Source organism: Geotrypetes seraphini, chromosome 18 (assembly GCF_902459505.1).
Source record: "Geotrypetes seraphini chromosome 18, aGeoSer1.1, whole genome shotgun sequence".
NCBI lineage: Eukaryota > Metazoa > Chordata > Amphibia > Gymnophiona > Dermophiidae > Geotrypetes > Geotrypetes seraphini.
In genome coordinates, this window is record NC_047101.1 from 4,429,590 (window position 1) to 4,450,363 (window position 20,774).

Genomic DNA, 20,774 nt, shown 5'->3' on the forward strand with positions numbered 1-20,774 from the left:
TACAATGGAGCTCAGGGCTGGGACCCTTCACTGCTGACCTGACCTGGCTCAGACTGAGGTAATCGCAGGGTTTTAAGGCAGAATGGAGGTGGCAGATATGAAATGTAGCAAGAACAGAACTGTTTTACATTTGAGAAGGAATCACTGGGGAGCTGTTTCTGCAGCTTGCCTTTTGGTTGATTAAAGATCGCAGTGCAGGGTCCGTACACCACCTCCTGGCCTTTTGGTTGAGGCTGAGAATCTGGAGGGCAAATACCCCTGCCTCCCACTCCATCAGGGGGCATGATGATATAATGAGCAGTGCAAAGCAAGATGATAAAATCCCTTGCTTAAAAAAACTTGGGAGAAATACAGAAGGCAGGGAAGGAGCAGGTGGGGGGAGTCGCTGGTTGATGGATATGGGAAAATCATTCAGCATAAAGGGATCCTTCGCAAGTTCACTTTCTAATGTGGTAGACCTCATTCAGTGCAAAGAGGCATGTTGCATCGGTGAAACAAGCCAAATGCTAAAGACCAGAATCAACCTACATAGATATCATGTTAAGAATTGCAATACCACCTTTGTCAGACAACACTTTGGAAAAACTTTGGGAGAGTGTGGCGCAGTGGTTAAAGCTATAACCTCAGCACCCTGGGGTTGTGGGTTCAAATCCACACTGCTCCTTGTGACCCTGGGCAAGTCACTTAATCCCCCCATTGTCCCAGGTATATTAGATAGATTGTGAACCCACTGGGACAGACAGGGGAAAGTCCTTGAGTACCTGAATAAATTCATGTAAACCGTTCTGAACTCTCCTGGGAAAACAGGATAGAGGATTGAATAAATAAAAAAATCTGACCCCTGCACCAATGATTTTATGGTGAGAATACTAAAAGGGAACTTTAAGACAATCCAAGAACGTAAAACCTTTGAAATCAAAATAAGGTATTTTGACACCTACCAGACAGGACTTTACTGAGATCTGGGCTTTCTTTCCCACTATAAAGACATTTAAAACTGCTCTACTACCTTTCTGTTTCCTGTCCACCCACCCCTTCCTCTTCCTACCCCTAAAATGCTTTCATGTTTTCCTCAGATATACTGATATTTCTCAACATTTGCTTATTTCTGATCTGAAGAAGGGTTTACTTTCGAAAGCTCATCATAAAATGCATTGAGTTAGTCCATTAAAAAAGGTATCACCTTATTTCCTTTGGGGGGGGGGGGGTTGTTTTATTTCTTTATACTACTTGGATAGTGAATTAAAACGGCCATCACACCATTTCACTGCTTGAAGGATGAAATGTAGACGTTCTTCTACTCAAAGTAGCATAGAGTAGAACCAAAGACAAAGATGTACCAACAGGTCTGGAATCCTGCTGCAAACCTTCCCATAATCCTCTCCTTCTCAGTCCATGAGAGAATTGAAGAGTTTCTCATCAGATAGAGACCAGGAAAAAAAATATGTTTCTCTTTTGAATGAGTCAATGTGAAAACTCAGTCTTGCCTGCTTACAAAACTTTTCAACATTGATCCTGATCTTAAAGAATTATGAAAAGGTTTGCAAAACCAAAGGATTAATTTTCCCTCCTACAACTTGGTAAAGCCCTGACTTAGGGGTTTTGATGCTCGCTCTGAAATAGTTCCAGACTCTTTTTTTTTTTACTGGATATTTCTGGATTTAAATGTTTAGTCAAAGGTAGGGTTACTATATGGCTCCAGAAAAAGGAGGACGGATTGAGACATCTGGGTTTTACTTCCATTGAAAGCAAATGCAATGTGTGGTTATCTGAAGTTCTGGGCTAAGGTACAACGACCAGTCTACCGTGAATTATCATTTCCCCCTAGTGGATTTTATTTGCACTGCAATCACCAGTTCTTTCTTATAGTACCAGACTAGCCCTAGTGACATTTTTCCACCAAATTCAAGATTTGTTCTATAATCTTTAAGGTTTTAAGAATAGAACTTCAAGTTACCTTGCTCCCTCTTTTACAAAGAAACATGATGGCAGATAAAGGCCAAATGGCCCATCCGCAGTAACCATCATCTCTTCCTCTCTCCGAGAGATCCCACGTGCCTATCCCAGGGCCCTTTTGAATTCAGACACAGTCTCTGTCTCCACCACCTCTTCTGAGAGACTGTTCCATGCATCTACCACCTTTTCTGTAAAAAAGTATTTCCTTAGATTACTCCGGAGCTTATCACCTCAACTTCATCCTATGCCCTCTCATTGCAGAGTTTCCTTTCAAATAAGAGACTTGACTCATGCGCATTTACATTACGTAGGTATTTAAACATCTCTATCATATCTCCCCTCTCCTGCCTTTCCTCCAAAGTATACCGATTGAGATCTTTAAGCCTGTCCCCATACGCCTTATTATGAAGGCCACGCACCATTTTAGTAGCCTTCCTCTGGATCGACTCCATCCTTTTTATATCTTTTTAAAGGTGCCGTTTTTAACACCGGCCGCTGCAGTAACAGCTCCAATGCTCATAGAATTCCTAGGAGGTTGGTGAGAAACTCAGCACATCGCAAGGATGTGCTGAGACTGGAGTCGGTGCAAAGAATGGCCACCCGGATGGTCTCGGGACTCAAGGATCTACCATACGAAAAACGGCTTGACAAATTACAGCTATACTCGCTCGAGGAGCGCAGAGAGAGGGGGGACATGATCGAGACGTTCAAGTATCTTACGGGCCGCATCGAGGCGGAGGAAGATATCTTCTTTTTCAAGGGTCCCATGACAACAAGAGGGCATCCGTTGAAAATCAGGGGCGGGAAACTACGAGGTGACACCAGGAAATTCTTTTTCACTGAAAGAGTGGTTGATCGCTGGAATAGTCTTCCACTACAGGTGATTGAGGCCAGCAGCGTGCCTGATTTTAAGGCCAAATGGGATCGGCACATGGGATCTCTTCACAGGGCAAAGGTAGGGGAGGGACATTAAGGTGGGCAGACTAGATGGGCCGTGGGCCCTTATCTGCCGTCTATTTCTATGTTTCTATGTTTCTATGTTAACAGCTTCTCTCAGTAAGGTTAGCGACGCATGCAGCCTGAACTCAGTTTACAATTACAAGCCCTGAGCTGAGATCCAAATCTGATTATCGTATATATTCGAATATAAGTCGAGATTTGGGGGGGGGGGGCAAAGAATGGCTCAAAAATGGGGGTCTCGGTTTATATTCAGGTCAACACCCACTTGCCCCCAACCCAGACCTGTTGCGGTGGGCCAGGACGGGAGGATCCCTCCCACCTCCTGTCCCGGCCTACTGCAATGACTTTTAACTCCCTCTAGCCTCCCTCGCGTACCTTTGAAATCCCTGGGAGGGAGGGGGACAGGGTGCAGGGCACACACATATACACCCCAGGAGATTAAGGATGATCCAGAACACCGCTGTCCGCTTCATATTTGACCTGAAAAAATGGGACCATGTCACCCCTTTCTACCACAAACTCCCACTAGAATCCAGAATCATATTCAAATTCGCCTGTTTTTGCTACAAAACAATATTTGGTTTATCCCCAAGCTACATCACCCCTCACTTCACCCTTAACCACAACTATAAGAACTCCCGAAAAATTCAACTCTTCGCCTTCCCCTCCCTAAAACTATGCCACTCAAAAAAATTCCTCGACAAAACCTACGCCTTCCAAGCCGCCAAACTAAACCCTTGGCTAGCCCAAATGGTCCTCAAGGCCTACAACTACCTCGACTTTAGAAAACTACTCAAAACTCACCTATTCCGAGACCAAGACCCCTAATGCCCCTTTTCAATCCTCCCCCCGCACTGATCCACTCCCCTTCCCCTTCTCCCTCCTCTCCTCCCCACTCCTCTCCTTGCTGTTCGCAACTCTATGATCAACTTGACATGTACCCACTTGTAATCTCTGTCTAACTTATGTGAACCGCCTAGAACTCTTCGGGGTATGGCGGTATAGAAAAATAAAGTTATTATTATTATTTATATTCAAGTCAACTTTCCTCCTTTTTTGGGGAGGAAAAAGGTTACCTCGGTTTATATTTGGGTTGGCTTATATTCAAGTATATATGGTATTTTCATTTTCGAAAGACCTAACAATTTTTCTATTCCCTGAAGCTTTAGATGGTTTGATGTGTTAGTTAACATTTGCCATGTTTGCTTTCTTTTATTTATTTATTTATTTATTTATTTAATGATGTGTATTTTATGTAGGTCATGGCAGTTAAGGCAAGCCCGTGCCTGCATGTATGTGTTTTATAATGTGTGCATGTGGCCTATGCGGCCCGCTGGACGGAGGATCTGGCCTGTGAGGTGAATGGTCATCATATACAACAGGGTCTTCACTCTATTCACTCTCTTACCTCACATGTGACCCTTATTGAAATGAACTATAAGTTCTACTTACGACTCTACAGATCACCAACGTACCTGTATCGTGCTAACCTCAGAACATCGGATATGTGTCTTAAATGCGCTCATCCAGGAGCAACGCTGGGACACCAGTTCTGGTCGTGTCCATTGATAGTGGACTTTTGGATTCAACTTCAGCGGCATATTACTTCCATGTGGCATCAGGGATATGTAAATCGTCCGGAATTGCTGTTCACGATGGACCCACTTCCCCGGGGGTCTCCGAGAGGTTTCCGAGGTTTTTTGGCCCGGACTTTCCTCATGGGAAAGAAAACTATACTACATTGCTGGATTGTACCAGACCCACCAACTTTGTCATTCTGGAGAATTCTGATGCTTCGTCAAGCCTCGATGGAGCGTATGTCCTTGACTTCATTGGACTCACCCAGAGGCCGGTTATTTAGTTCTGTTTGGGAACCATTCTGGTTAACGTTGACTCATAAAGCACGAAGTCACTTATTGAACTTGTAATACTTCAATAGATGGAGGATGATCATTGTTACTGTGGGATGTTGGGAGGGTGGGTGTTGGGGATAGGGAGGGGGAGGGTGGGGGGAGGATAATGGTTTGTCTTGTGTGATGCTATTTTCTTGCAAAATCAATAAACATATTTAAACATAATGTGTGCATGTGTTTTTGGAACCCGCTTTGTATAAAGCAGGATATAAATAAAAACCATAAACCACCATTTGTAGATGGTTTTCAGAAATGGTATATAAAGTAGATCTCATGCACGATCATAGTAAGAGTCTGTGAAATACTAACTGTGCTCTACCTAGTAACCTTTTCTGGTTTTTATTACAATATTTTTATTCTTTTATGTTTACATTTGTAATTTGTTTTGAGCACAAGTAAATTAAACAAAAATAAAACTAAACCATAATTTGTTTTCTATCCCATTAACATAGAAACATAGAGTATGACGGCAGAAAAGGGCCTTTGGCCCAACAAGTCTGCCCACCCGAAAAACCCACCCCCCTAAGCACTTCCTCGAAGTGAACCCACATGTTTATCCCATTTATTCTTAAAATCGAGCATGATGTTGGCCTCTACTAGCTGGAGTGGAAGATCATTCCATCGATCAACCACCCTTTCGGTGAAGAAATACTTCCTAATGTCGCCACGAAATCTCCCACCCCTGATTTTTAGCAGATGCCTCTTGTCGCCGTAGGTCCTGTGAGGAAAAAGATGTCTTCTTCCACCTCCCCAAAGAGCTCAGGACGGGTTACAGGTTAACATACATAATATACAATGTTAAGTGTGTTAGGGTCTTAACACGTGGAAGAGCGCAGGCTAGAATGCCCCGCTCGCCTGCCGCTACCGCCTCCTCTTGAGCAGGCAGTAGTTTTTCGGCTAGCGTGCGCTAAAAATGTAAAAGGAGCTCTATGCCATAGTTACAGTACAAGTTGGGGTTTTTTTATCCTAACTCAACACATATCAGGGCTCTAATACCAATATTTATAATCTGCAGTTCACGGTTACAGTACAAGATTATCTACTAGCCTAGTTTTTAAGATTAACCTTTATAGTCACCCTTCTTGGATACTTTGGGGTTCCTTGAAGCTCTGTTATGATGTTTTCTTCTTCCCTTCCTTTTCCCAATTTCTCATTTTTTTCGCAGGCACTTTTAGCTTAGATTTTGAGCCCATCTGGGACAGAGGGTAGTTCGTTGTGCCGATTATATTATTAGCTTTGTAAACAAGCGGTATATCAAATTCAATAAATACAATACAAGTTTTTGTCCTAACGAGACACCTACTGAGGATCTTGTATCAATATCCATTTCTTTGAACTCTATCGGTCGTGGGAATTAGGTGAACAGGTAGGTTTTTATTGCTTTCCCGAATCTGAGGGGTCCTTCAAAGGATCTGATCTGCGGGGGCAGAAGAATATTTCCAGACTACAACTCATATAGAACACAGCGGTGAGATTCATTTAGGGTCTGATGAAATACGATCACGTACCTTCCTTTTATCGTGAATTGCATTGGCTACCGAGCGGTCATTTTCCTAATCACATTGCCAGGACCTTCAGTGCTCCGGGCCAGGTTTTCTAACAACCCTCTCTGTATTCATACACTTCTAGACACTCCTGAAGGTATAATGAACGCGTTTATTGGTGTACAGGACTCGAGTCTGTTCCTTCACAAACTCAGAGAAACCAAAACTCTAGACTTTAAGTTCGGTCTCTTAGTCCAGTGTAACAATTTGTTCCATTCCCATTCAGTGCTTAATCAGTTAATCAGCTCTTAGCAATTTCAAAACCTGTGTGGCTTACCTCAGCCACACCAGATATTAGCAGTGGTAGGTTCTTCAGCAGACAAAAGCCTCAACCAAATATTCATTGGCTTACCTTAGCCAGCACCTTCACTGTCCCATCCAACCAAGCAAAACACCACTCACCATGCCAGCTCTTCCAAGCAAACCTTATCAGTCTTCTCAGCTTCCCCCGGGGTTATCTTAACCCATGGCTTCTGAACCTTCTCTGATCAGGGAAGTCTCTTTGTGGATGCTCTCACCTTCCCGTAGGGACCTCTCAGAATGAATCCTAGACTGGGCATATGAGGCTCTTCCTGCCTGGGTTCCACCACATGACTCAGCGGGGTAGCCCGTTCATGTAGTTCAGCGCCACCTGTTGGATGAGGGTTGAGCTCTGAGCTACAAAGCTCAATGCATTCTGGACCCTGTAGTTTACCCACTAATTGGCCAGCGCCCTCTACTGCCCACCAGCATAACAACATCACTCATGCGGGAGAATCCCCGACTCCTTCACACTACCTGTGGAGGCCAATGGCATCTTCAAGCTCCTTCATATCAATACAATAAAATGTGCACATAATCATTTCCACAATTTGCTTCAATATTCATATTATTTGATGTCCTTATTGCACAGGATCTGTATGAAACAAATTAGCTGACTCCAGAAATCAATGTGGTAATTTGCGCTTTAGAAAGAGCATTTTATGAGCTGAGCAACACACAGGCAATACATGGAACCTGCTAGAATATAATCAAATCATCTCCCAGTGCAAACAGAATCTGCTGTGTGAATCACAGGACAGAAATATGAGAATGCACAAGACGGACTATCTCTGGTTTTCTGTATACTTAGAGCATGTTCTAACTTGATTAAAACTAGCTAGCGAAAATGAAATGGCAGAGGAAACTGGGTCCAACTGAAAGCAGGTACTGACAGATTGTGAGAATCAGAAAACGATCTTCAATTGCAGCAACCGCAGGCCACGGACTCCAAGACGCATCAGACTCTCCTGCCCTCCCTACCCCCATCCCAGCGCCAAGACCCCTTCACGACTTTCCCCATACATATACCTAAACTCTCACGTATCTCCCCACAAACTCCCTTTTTTCCAACTTCTGGGCTTTACTCTCAGGCTTCTTCATGGTCTGGTCCTGCCTTATCTCTACTCTTCTGCTTCATCCAACTCTCCTATACACCCAGGAATGGTTTATCTAACATAGTAACATAGTAGATGAAGGCAGATAAAGACCCGAATGGTCCATCCAGTCTGCCCAACCTGATTCAATTTAAATTTTTTTCTATTTTTTTTTAAGCTATTTCTGGGCAAGAATCCAAAGCTTTACCCGGTACTGTGCTTGGGTTCCAACTGCCGAAATCTCTGTTAAGACTTACTCCAGCTCATCTACACCCTCCCAGCCATTGAAGCCCTCCCCTGCCCATCCTCCTCCAAACGGCCATGCACAGACCGTACAAGTCTGCCCAGTAACTGGCCTAGTTCAATCTTTAATATTATTTTCTGATTCTAAATCTTCTGTGTTCATCCCACGCTTCTTTGAACTCAGTCACAGTTTTACTCTGGATTCATTTTGAGCAGGGCTGACACTCCGCATGATCCAAGTTTCAAGGTAACCAATGTTTTTTCCACAGGGTGAAGGCATTGATTTGATCTCAACCTTTTTACAATTTTATAACTTTCTATAATAGTACAATATTACAATTTAAGCTACAGCAGTATCTCGCCAACTTTTTCAAACCCCAGCACACATAGTAGATGACGGCAGATAAAGACCCGAATGGTCCATCCAGTCTGCCCAACTTGATTCAAACCAAAGCTCTACCCGGTACTGTGCTTGGGTTTCAACTGCCGAAATCTCCATCAAACCCGACTCCAGCCCACCTACACCCTCCCAGCCATTGAAGCCCTCCCCAGCCCATCCTCCCCCAAACGGTCTGCAGGGTCTCCAGGCATGGGCAGATGTTGACGCGATGATATGTGTCACATCCATGCATGCGTGGAGGCCCTCCAGACGGGGTCCTGAGCTTGCTAACCCAGAAATTACTATGCCGGTGTAAAGGTGCAGAGAGGAGGAAAGGCACCAGGGCCGGCTGACTGCCTACAGGATGTGCATCTCGCTGCACACCCGGAATCTCACTATGGCACACAGTTTGCAATACACTGTGCGAAGAGGTTGTGAGGACACGGAGAGATGTTTTTATTCAATTTTTGTATACAGTCATACCTTGGAATCCGAACACCCCAATACTTGAACAACTTGGAATCCAAATGAAAAATTCAAGCAAATTTTGCCCCGGAATCCAAACGCTGCTTTGAAATCCGAACACCCTGCACGTTGTTCATGTGCGTACGTTTCCCCAGCGCTCGGGCCACCCATACGTCGTTCAGTTCCTTGTCGGAAGCCGTAGTGACAGCATCTCGTGTGATTTTCGCCTTTGTGTAGTGAGGAAAATACTGTATTATTATTAGTTAATATTTTACCTTAAAATCCAGTGTATTTACTGTTAAAATTTGAGTTTGTGGGACCCAGGAACGGATTAATCCAGTTTCTATTATTTTAAATGGAAAATTTGTCTTGGAACTCGAACGATTTGGAACTCGAACAGGATTCTGGAATGGATTAAGTTTGGATTCCAAGGTATCACTGTATTTTGAAAGAGTATACGATTCACATAAATTATTTACTTAGAGAATGGGTTAAAAACAACAGAATAAGGAAAGTTATTATACTTCCCTCTATGAGGGGACACAGCTGGTACAGAGGCAACCCTTTGAAGGATTGCCTTCTTAGCTTATCATGATACATTAAACAGTCATAACTCCCCTTGGCCGACAGACAGAATGCATTTTGAATATGTTAAGATAAGTATATGTCTCTGGCCACGCAGGCAGCGAAACTAGACCTCCAACTGACCATGACACCAAACTACAAAACCTTCAGAAAAGAAATAAAAACCCTCCAAGAAATCCGTCAAAACAAATTACCACCGCAGGAAGCACTGAAGTAACCCATTCAACTCTGTAACTCTTCCGGAAATGTCCAGATAACCTCTTATGCAATCCGCCTTGAACCGCAAGGTCATGGCGAAACAAAAGTCACTAATATAATGTAATGATAAAGCTAAATGAGGAGTTTAGGGTTTAAAAATTATATTTCACAAATGATATTTATATAAATTGCAGTGAGAGGAGTTTTGATAAAGATAGATTCTGCTTATTTAAATGGTGTGAGTTTGTTGGAGTGATTGTTTAAATTTAATTAAGCCCGGTCTTTAATTAAACTTTTGGTGGGGTTTATATGTTTTTATTCATGCTGACCTTTCTCATATTTCTGTTACTAATTTATGACACTTTTTCATCTCATGGATTGCATTTCACAGGATTTTATTTTTGCCCATTATACTACTGAATTGTTAAACTTTTCCATCTTGGGTGAATCTTTATAAAAGGGGTTAATAAATCCCAATAAATAAATACAACCTACAATTCACAAATTAGCATTTCTTTCCCTGAAAGGCATCAAATGCACTGGGAAGCTTAGGAAATCTTTTACTTTTAAATTGGTGACAATTTGGACTGAACTTCCAGATTCTCTAAGACAGGTAGATCAATGATTTCAATTGCGAAAAAGTTTAAAAACCTGGTTGTCTTCACAATAGTTCATTTGATTTTAGTTGTGGTATAGTAATTTTAAGCAATTCAACCTACTTTTTCCATCCATGTAATCTAACCAATTTCTGGTTTTATCCCACAGTTTTTACTTGTTAGGTTTCATTTTTTAAGGGAGTAGATTCGGTATATAAAATGAAGATTAGATTATTGGAGTCTATCAGAGGAGATTTTGGCTGCGGAGCAGGTGCAGGGAGGGGGAGGGGGAGGGGCTCCCCAAGATGCAGGATTTAAAAAGAAACACTCCCCCAGTCACTGGCAACTAGTGACCTTTTCATTATTAGTATTTTTCAAGTAAATTTGGAAACATGGCACTCTGCCAGGCTGGATTATATAAGCACAGGCAGGAACTATGCAACAGGCCCTGAGGCTCAGGGCGGTGGGGGAAGCTCAGCTGCTAAAAACAGCTCTGGCGAGAAAATTGGGACTAGTGGGATGGACCAGGGCAACGAAATGAGGTCTCAGCATCTTTTGAAATCCAAGCAGCCAATGAGCTGCTGAGTCAAAGAAGCAGCAATGGGATCTAGGACCAGATAGATTGAGCCCTTAACCCCCCCCCCCCCCCCCCAATTCGCTGGTCCAAGCCCCGCTATAAAGATCAAGTCTGAAGCCAGGAGAGTTTAAGGAGTTTCTGCCCTTCTCCACTTTGGGATGTCAAAGTAGGGTTCTGTCACTGCCTTTTAATCCTACGTAGCACTATACAGAGAAATGACAAGTGCCACCTACTGCATGGAGACAGACAGACAGAGAAAGCCCAGCCCGGGGCCGGGGGCACTTACACTGATGGCCATCGCTCCTCCGCCGCTCGCCCACATTCTGGTATCCTCTCGGCTTTCGGTCACACAGGGCACTTGCCACTTGGCTCTTCAGAGGAAGCGATTCCAAGTTGCCCATAGCTTTGGGGGGGGGGGGGAGAGAGAGCAGAGGCTGATACTGGGTGGGGGAGCAGGGGCTCTGCCCCGGGTCGAGGTGAAGGTGGGAGGCTCTGGATCTTTGCCCCGGGTAGGGGAGGTGAGGGCGGATTCCTGGGGGGGGGGGGGGGCTCCTTTTGCCCTGGCTTTGGAACTGCGGAGTGGCTCCAAACTTTCAGCCTGGAAACTCCCGCCCGATCTGGTTTGAAATTGCAGCCTAGGACGCGGACTTTGAGCGCAGCACGGAAGGAGCCAATGGCCGGGCACATTCGCCCTCCATGGCTGGGCAGAGCTCCAGGGCCGCCCCGCTGGAGGAGGCGGAGAGGGGAGGGAGGTTCTGGGTCCCTTCGGCTCGCGGGGAGGCGGGTTCCAAACCCAACCTGCCCCTCCATTAAAGTCTCGGCACAGGTCGCCCCCGTGTGGTAGGCTGGGCAAAGTGCCGCTGATGAACCCAGCCCCCCACCCCTCCCCGTGCCACAGTTTGGGTTCTACCTACTGTACGGTGCAAGACTTGCAAATAGGCTAAACGAACCCCCAGAACAATCCTGTGAGTCGAAACCCCCGACAGTGACTGAGGGAACACAAGTGTCTTTATAGGTGAAAATGTTTACAGCTGGTAGTGTAAACACATTGCTTGTGAGTTTCTCATTTGCCTGGATGGCTGATGCAGCTGTACACTTCTGCCTGAAGGTTCAACCAGTCCTGGGGGGTCCTATTGGTATGTAGTGTACGGGGGGGGGGTTGGAGCGTGTATGTCTGGGGAGAGGTTAAATCTGCAGCCTTAGCACTCTGAGGTTGTGGGTTCAAATCCATGCTGCTTCTTGTGACCCTGGGTAAGTCACAGAATCCCCCCCCCCTTGCCCCAGGTACATTAGAGTATGAGCACACCAGAACAGACAGGGGAAATGCTTGAGTACCTGAGCTCCCTTGGGAAAATAGTAGAGAAAACTGAATAGTGTCAAAAGTGTCTGTCTCTGGTAACCAGAGCGGCCCCCAGGTCCATGACCTGTAAGTGATCCTTTACCTAAATCGTGTATTCCCTATTCATTCAGTGTCCTGTATAGTTACTCTCTATCTGTATCCTTCAATCCCCTTCGCCTTCAGGAAGTCATCCAATCCCTTTTTGAAACCCAATATTGTACTCTGTCCTATCACCTCTCCCGGGAGCGCATTCCAGGTGTCCACCATCTTCTGAGTGAAGAACTTCCTAGCATTTGTTTTGAACCTGTCTCCTTTCAATTTTTGCGAATGCCCTCTTGTTTTTGTTGCCCCCGCTAGTCTGAAGAATCTGTCCCTCTCCACCTTCTCCATACCCTTCATGATCTTATAAGTCTCTATCATGTCCCCTCTAAGTCTCCGCTTTTCCAGGGTAAAGAGCCCCAGCTTTTCCAGCCTTTCAACATACGAAAGGTTTTCCATGCCCTTTATCATCCTAGTCGCTCTTCTCTGGACCCTCTCGAGTATCGCCATATCCTTCTTAAGGTACGGCGACCAGTATTGGACGCAGTACTCCAGCTGCGGGCGCACCATCGCTCGATACAGTGGTAGGATAACTTCCTTTTTGATAATGCCCAACGTTCTGTTCGCCTTCTTTGAGGCCGCTGCACATTGCGCCGCCGGCTTCATTGTTTTGTCCACCAATACCCCCAAGTCTTTTTCTAGGTTGCCTTCCCCCAGTGCCCTCCCTCCCATTGTATAGCTGTACATTGGGGTCCCCTTCCCCACATGCAAGACTTTACATTTCTCTACGTTGAAGCTCATCTGCCATCTTTCTGCCCACTTGCTCAATCTGTTTAGGTCTCTTTGTAGATCTTTGCATTCCTCAACAGTTCTGACCCTGCTGGAGAGTTTTGTGTCATCCGCAAATTTTATAACTTTGCACTTCGTCCCTGTTTCCAGGTCATTTATGAATATATTGAACAGCAGCGGTCCCGACACTGACCCCTGTGGGACACCACTTGTGTAAATGTATCTGAGAGGAGTTGTATCCCTTAATGCCATTTATTTCATATTTTTTCTTCTTACATGCTAATTTTAAGTCCCTTTCAAGGGTTCTCGGCTGGGGGGGGGTCTAAGGAGAATGTAATTGTTACTTACTTGATTTAAATTCCTTGGAAGAATATTTTCTTTATTCTTTTTGTTTTCCCTAACAAGTGTATTACTTGTAAATTATTTTCAAATAAACAAAAAACAAATATGGACAACATTTCCAGAATCTAATCCTTTGTGTCTTCGACCCCTGAGCTGCTGCAGACTGTGGGGGTGTGGTGGGGGGTGTGTGGGGATGCAGTATCCAGAATACAGAGGCTGAAGCAGCTTTAAAGGAAAGAAAGACACCCCCCAGTTTCTTCACACAGAACCTGTTTACACAAAAAAAAACAAGGCTGAGCCCATAACATGTCCCTGTTATGAGAAAACTTATCTTCAAGGCTGTAAAAATTTGTCCTGAGAAGGATGGATGCATAGTTTTGTCTGCAAATCTCTGGCACAGTCTAAGTCCCAGTGCTGAAGTGACAAAAGGTGTTCTTTCCGTTCTCTCCATGGGAAAAGTCCTCAGTGCATCTGGTCCCACGCAGAATGGGGGGCTGGTAGTATTTGAAAAGGTGTCAACAAAAGCCAGAAGGATGCTTGGGTGCATAGAGAGAGGAAGTGATGGCACCTTTGTAGACCTTTTTTGTGAGACCTCATGGAGAGTGGAGATCACACCTTCAAAAAGACGTCAACAGGATGGGGTTAGACCCGAGGGCAGAATTAAAGATCTCAATACGTAGGGTTACCATATGGCCACAGAGAAAAGATGGGTTGAGGCATCTGGGCCCAGATTCTGTAAACAGCGCCCTGATTGGCGGCTGCCTTAAAAGCAGCCTCCAATCACGTATCAGTCACGTGATGGTGCCATTTAGAGAATCACGTCTCCGGCAAAGGTAGGCCAGGGTTTTCCAAGGCCTACATTTCCAGCGCCTATTGCCAGCGGCGTACCAAGGGTGAGAGGCTCCCGGGGCAGTGGCGCCCCTCCCCCCCCACACACACGCTCCTTCCCCGTCCTGACACGCGCGCACCACTTCCCTTCCTCCGTACCTCTGTAACATTCCTGGCGCGAAAAACAACCCCCAGTCGACTCTTCCTCTAAAGCCACTTCCTAGGCAAGGGGTCCAGGAAGTGACATCAGAGGAAGAGCCAATGCTGGCACGACAGCAGGTTGGGGGTTGCTGCTCGCGCCAGGAACGTTACAGAGGCACGGGGAAAGGGAAGATAAGCAGTGTGCATACGCGGCAGTGGGGGCAGGGAAAGAGCGGGATTGGAGAGGAGGATGAGTGTCTTCACCCTCACCAAGATGGTGCCCAGGGCGCACTGCCCCCCACCCCCACTCTTATTACTCCACTGCTTATCTCTGAAGGCGCCTACTGGAGGTGTCTATCTGTATGTAAGACCACCTCTGCTGTTAGCCACGCCTAAAGTGGCGTTAGACACCAACAGGTGCCTCCGGAGGCATGATTTCGGTGCTATTTAATTTCTCTTAAGTCCACTTTTAAACAGCATTTTGGACTTAATGTAGGCACCAGGAGGATACCATTTCTAGAATATGGGCCCTGGGTTTTGCTTCCACTGAAAGTAAAACCCGGATGTCTCAATCCATCCTCCTTTTTCTGGAGCTATATGGTAACCCTATCAATATGTTGGAAGAAAGGCGGGAGAGAAAAGATATGAGGTGAGTCTAAGTTAGGGGTCTCAAAGTCCCTCCTCGAGGGCCGGAATCCAGTCGGGTTTTCATGATTTCCCCAATGAATATGCATGAGATCTATTTGCATGCACTGCTTTCACTGTATGCTAATAGATCTCATGCATATTCATTGGGGAAATTCTGGCAACCTCGAGGAGGGACTTTGAGACCCCTGATCTAAATTGAGAGGAAGCTCGAATGAGGGGGGCATAGGATGAAGAGGAAAGGGTGGTGGAATGAAGACTGTATCAGGATTCAAAAACAACAGATCTCTAAGGGAGAGGAAAGGATAGTAGAAGGCACCAATGGGCAGACTGGAGAGGCCTAATTTTGCTAGGTTTCAATCAGCCACCAGAGAGCGCAATTAGCCTGCTCATCATGCTTGGATAACTTAACCAGAACCAACAAACTTCCTCTTGTCCTTATTACTGTCCTTACTTTATATTAATATTAACCTGTGAAAAAGGGAACGATAAAGAGATTTTTCACTCAACACTGCATGTTCTCCGGAAGTCTTTGCGATAGGGTTATCAGACTTCCGGATTTCCCCAGACAGCTTTTCAAAACCCGGCACTTTGTCCAGGTTTTGAAAAGAAATTGCGCCGGAAGGGAGCATCCGCGCTTACGTGGATGTAACACGGTGATGTCTTCCTGCCCGGCAAACAGGCAGCGGGGGGATGTGGCTGGAGGCGGAGCTGAGGGCAGAGCTGGTGCATAAGGGGCCGGGGATGGGTGGAACTGGCCGGGCCTGGGACGGGTCTAGAGGTCCAGATTGTGACCCTACTTTGTGAGCTATATAGCTGGAGGACCAGCTCTGTTTCTTGGCTGGCATGTCCATTGAAGCACTTCTCTCTCTAGGCGTTCTCAGCCCATGGTCTCTGCTTGGCCCTGTCAGTGCTGACTCTCTCTTTATCCCTCTTGCACGTGCAACCTACAGAGTCTCTCAAAGGGTCTCAGAGTGAAGATGTGGAGGGAGAAAAAAGAAAATCAGAAAAATTCTTGACTGTTTATTACTTAGGAGCAGGGGTAGGCAATTCGGGTCCTCAAGAACCACAGGCAGGTCATGTTTTCAGGATATCCACAACGAATATGCATGAAATAGATTTGCATCTCAAGGAGGCAATGCATGCAAATCCATCTCATACATATTCATTGTGGATATCCTGAAAACCTGACCTGCCTGTGGTTCTCGAGGACCCGAATTGCCTACCCCTGCTTAGGAGCAATGAGACCCTATCATGCATGCAGGAGTGGTCTTCAGGGCCATTACTAGGGAGGGTGTAAGCAAAGAAATTGCCCTGGCCGCCAAACCTTCTAGAAGTTAGAAGAAAGTGTGGCCTGTCAGCTGGTTTTTGAGTCCCATCACAAATTTCTACCCTGGGCCCCAATATTTCTAACACCAGATCTGGTGATCTAGTTTCAAGTTTATTAGTTTTTTTTATACTGCCTATCAAGGTTATCTAAGCGGTTATTACAATCAGGTACTCAAGCATTTTCCCTCTCTGTCCCGGTGGGCTCACAATCTATTTGAGAAAATTCCCACACAGGCCATCGCGTCTCTCACCAAACTTATAAACTCTGCCCTTCTATCGGGCCTATTCTCTTCTGAAATGGGACACATTGCTTTGACCCCATTACTGAAAAAATCTGACCTAGACCCCTCCACACCATCCAGCTATCGTCCAATAGCAAATATCCCTCTCCTAACCAAGATGCTAGAATCTATCATATCTTCCCAACTCTCATCCTACTTAGAAAGATTCTCTATTCTCCTTCAGACCCAATTTCAGCACCAAATCCCTATTGGCCTCACTAATCTCTAAGGTTCAACAACTTCATTCTCGTAATAAGTTCGCTGTTCTTCTACAATTCGACCTTTCTGCAGCTTTTGACGTTGTCCATCATGATATTCTAGTTTTCCAACTCTCCGAGATAGGCATCAACTCCACAGTTCTAGACTGGTTCTCAAAATTCTTACGTTCCCGTTCTTACACCGTTAACATGAACGGCACCTCATCCTCCCCCTGGAAACCGACATGTGGAGTCCCGCAAGGTTCACCTCTATCTCCTATTCTTTTCAATATCTATATGTCCTCTCTGAAACTCCTCCATCTATCCCCCCTAGAAACACTTTACACTTATGCTGATGACATCCTTGTCCTCCTCGAGACCGACTCTAACCTCACTAACCTCTCAGAGAACATATCCTCATGTATAACGAACCTCCAATCCTGGGCCCTCACTGTACAAATGAAACTAAACGAGTCCAAAACAAAACTACTTTGGCTCGGTCCAATATTAGAACATTTACCCACCTCCATTCCATTGTCCTCCGGCCCCACACTACAGCTTGAGTTCTCAAGCAAAGTTCTGGGCATCATCATGGACTCTTCACTATCCTTCAATGACCACCTCAACTCCTTGGTAAAAAAATGCTTTTTTAGCTTTCATATGCTGAGGAAAGTAAGATCCTGTTTCCATCAAAAACACTTTGCCGTCCTTGTACAATCCATCATCCTCTCCAGATTAGATTATTGCAACTCTATCTACTTAAGCCTAACTAAGAAAAGCCTCCTTAGACTCCAGCAGATTCAGAATGCCGCGGCTAAGCTTATTTTCGCAAAAATTAAATTTGACCACGTCTCACCACTTCTGTCCAAGCTTCACTGGCTTCCAGTAATCTCTAGGGTCCACTTCAAATGTGCCTGCCTAACTTTCAAGATCCTACACGGTATTCTTCCTCCTGTTATTCCACTATCTTGGAATTCCTCTAATCCTAATTCCACCAGATCCTCCCAAAAATTAAAACTATCCTTCCCTTCTATAAAAGGTATATCCCAAGCAGGAAAACTAGGGACATCCCTCCCCTTTAGAATCACTGAGCTCTGGAACAACCTTACATCCCCACTCCGAAATTCGTACTCCCTCCAACTCTTCCGTAAACATCTGAAAACTTGGCTTTTCTCAAAAATGTAACACTTCCCCCCTAAAACCCTCTATATCTTCTTTACACTTAATCCTATAACCCTCCTTTGGAGTTCCTTTCTATCTTAGCCCTGTAAACTGTGCCAAGCTCTACGATTGCGGAGAAGATGCGGTATACAAACCAAAGGTTTAGTTTAGTTTAATACCTCACTTGTCTTCTCTTAAACTCTGGCACCCTTTTGGTTCGCACACACAGAATAGGCCCATGAGACCCCTTTAATGCACCTCAGAAGACTTCACAGTGCTTGGTCAGCAGAGAACCAGCAGGGATTTATCACTCCTCACTGATCCCTTCCCTTGGAAAAGAGTGCTTGGATACTGCAGATAAGGAGTGAGGAGCAGGAATGTGGCAGAATGGTTAGAGGTTATGGGTTCACAAACCCTGTGCTTGTTCCTTGTGACCCTGGGCAAGTTACTTAGCCACCACTGCCCAAAGTACATTAGATAGATTGTGAGCCCACTGGGATACATAGGGAAAATGCTTGAATTACCTGTATGTGAACCGCTTTAAGTATGGTTGTAAAGCTACAAGTCCCAATCCCTTCCCCTGATGTCATAATGCCTCGTTCCTCCAATAAGAACCATCAGTGATGTCACAATGGCTTCATTGTTCTATACTTGGCTCACTTCTGATATTGCATTGGAGGAGAGTGTGGCAAAGTGGTTAGAGCTACAGCCTCGGCACCCTAAGGTTGTGGCTTGAAATCCTGCAATGCTCCTTGTGACCCTGGGCAAAGTCACTTAATCCCCCCAGTGCCCCAGGTACATTAGATAGATTGTGAGCCCACTGGGACAGATAGGGAAAATGCTTTGGGATGAGGGTCTACTCTGAGACAAGATACCCCCTCCACTGGCATTTCTACAGTCCTGTGCTCTAAGACCTCAGTGCTCAGAAGCACAGACTAGGAGAAGAGCCTGAAGGAGGTACTTCCACTGTGACTCCTGGGCCGAGCAGGTGCTTTCAAGGACAGGCAGGGGCTTTAGCTGGGAGGGCAGAGCAGAAGCCTGTTTCCTGCCTTTGCCTGACATGAACTGGATTGCTGACATCAGAGACACCCTGGGAGGGCGCCAGCCCTTCTTCCTCCTTGGTAACAATAGATCTGCCTTTGCCACATGGCAGCGGGATCCGCTGTAGCAGGCCAAGGCCCCCACTTTGCTGCATATCCCTGTTAGTATGCAGGACGCATGACTCATTTTATCCAAAAATTTCAGCCTGGCTTTGAAGTACAGGTTCTGACGGCAGAGTCTGTTTACACAAGGCAGCGCAGCCAAGCAAAATCTGGGCAGGCTGGCAGAAGCTTCGCTCGCTTCCAACAGACCCTGATTTAACCCTTGGCTCTTCATTTCTGCTTGCTAAGAAAGACAGGTGAGCAGACGCTGAGGTGGGGATCGGGGAGGGCTTTCCTTCCCTGGGTCTTGGTGCATGGGACTTCTGGGCAGAGGGTCTGTGGCTGGAGCTCAGCTCTTGGGTCCCCCCCCCTGGCCCTTCTAGAGGGGTGCTGCATTCCATGTGGGTCACTATTGAAGCAGCACAAGATTTGGCAAGAGTTGGTTGGTTCTCGTGTTACATTAAGAAGGAATGGAGAGGAACCCAGTTGAATGTTGGAGCATCGCAGAAAAAGGACTTTGTTTCGATCAACTAGGAATCATCTTAAGCCAAGTGGACTGACCATTGGTTCAATAAGTCCAAGAAAAGTCTCAGCCTGTCTGGCTCACATTGCTACCTGGATGTCCTGCTACCACCTGAAACCAAAACATGTCCAAGACTGAGCTGCTCCTCTTTCCTCCTCTCCCTCTGTTCTCCATCTCTGTAAATAATACTGTTATTGTTCCTGTCTCCTCTGCTCGTAACCTTAGGGTCATCTTCAACGCCGACCTCTCATTTTCTACCCACATCCAACTGCTGAAGCCTGTCACTTCTATCTCTATAATGTCACTAAAATTTGCCCCTTCCTCTCTGAGCACACGACCCGGACCCTTGTCCACACTCTCGTAACCTCACGCTTAGATTCCTGGAATCTACTTCTAACAGGTCTCCTGCTGAACCTTCTCTCCCCCCTGCAAACTCTGCTGCACGACTTAACTTCTGCCATCTCATCCCTCTCCTCAAATCACTTCACTGTCTTCCTATCAGCCCTCCCATACAGTTCAAACTCCTATTACTATCCTACAAGTGTGTTCATTCTGCTGCCCCTCAATATCTCTCCTCTCTTCTCTCTCCTTATACATCTCCCCCAAGAACACTGTTGCTCAGACAAATTGCTTTTAACTGTACCTTTCTCCTCCATTTCCAGTTCTAGACTTCGCTCCTTCCAGCTCACTGCCCCGTATGCCTGGAATACATATCCAGAGTCCGTCCACCATGCCCCTTCTCTTGTTTAAAAGTAGGCTGAAACCCCACCTTTTTGAGACAGCCTTTAAATCATAACCTTACTCCTCTCGGCCCTCTGCTCACCAGCCTAGCCAAAAGTTAAACCATCCCTTCTAACTGTAACCCCTACTCTGACATCCTGTTTGTCTGTCTTAATTGTTTAGAATGTAAGCTCATGCAAGCAGGGACTGTCTCCTTTGTGACTCTGTACAGCGCTGCGTATGTCTGGTAGCCCTTCAGAAATAATTAATGGTCTCTAGTAGTAGCCCTGGTCTATGCAAATGATGGGAGCCTCCTAAAACTCTCACTAGGGAACTTTGTGCCACACAATTTAGGCAGGCTTTCAAACAGAAAGGTTTAGTTTTGTAAGCAGAGTAATTAACTCCAAAATAAAAAAAGAGACAGGCCCTGGAGTCACACAGACAGGGGGAAAGGCGGTGGGATTTGCATCCCGCCCTTTTGTGGTTAC

The 20,774-nt window shown here is 45.6% G+C and overlaps 1 protein-coding gene across 2 annotated transcripts in view; it reads right to left on the minus strand.

Moving 5' to 3' along the window:
- NEURL1B (neuralized E3 ubiquitin protein ligase 1B) overlaps positions 1–11,571 on the minus strand; it is a 172,819-nt gene extending 161,248 nt beyond the window's left edge. The window contains exon 1 of one of the 2 annotated variants that reach the window (XM_033927612.1): positions 11,097–11,571. In XM_033927612.1, coding sequence (XP_033783503.1) covers positions 11,097–11,211 — 115 coding nt within the window. In that variant the 5' untranslated portion in view covers positions 11,212–11,571. Of the gene's footprint in view, positions 1–6,775; positions 6,795–11,096 lie in introns of those variants that run through there. The other variant, XM_033927614.1, reaches the window with a different exon arrangement.
- Positions 11,572–20,774: the final 9,203 nt, after the last annotated feature.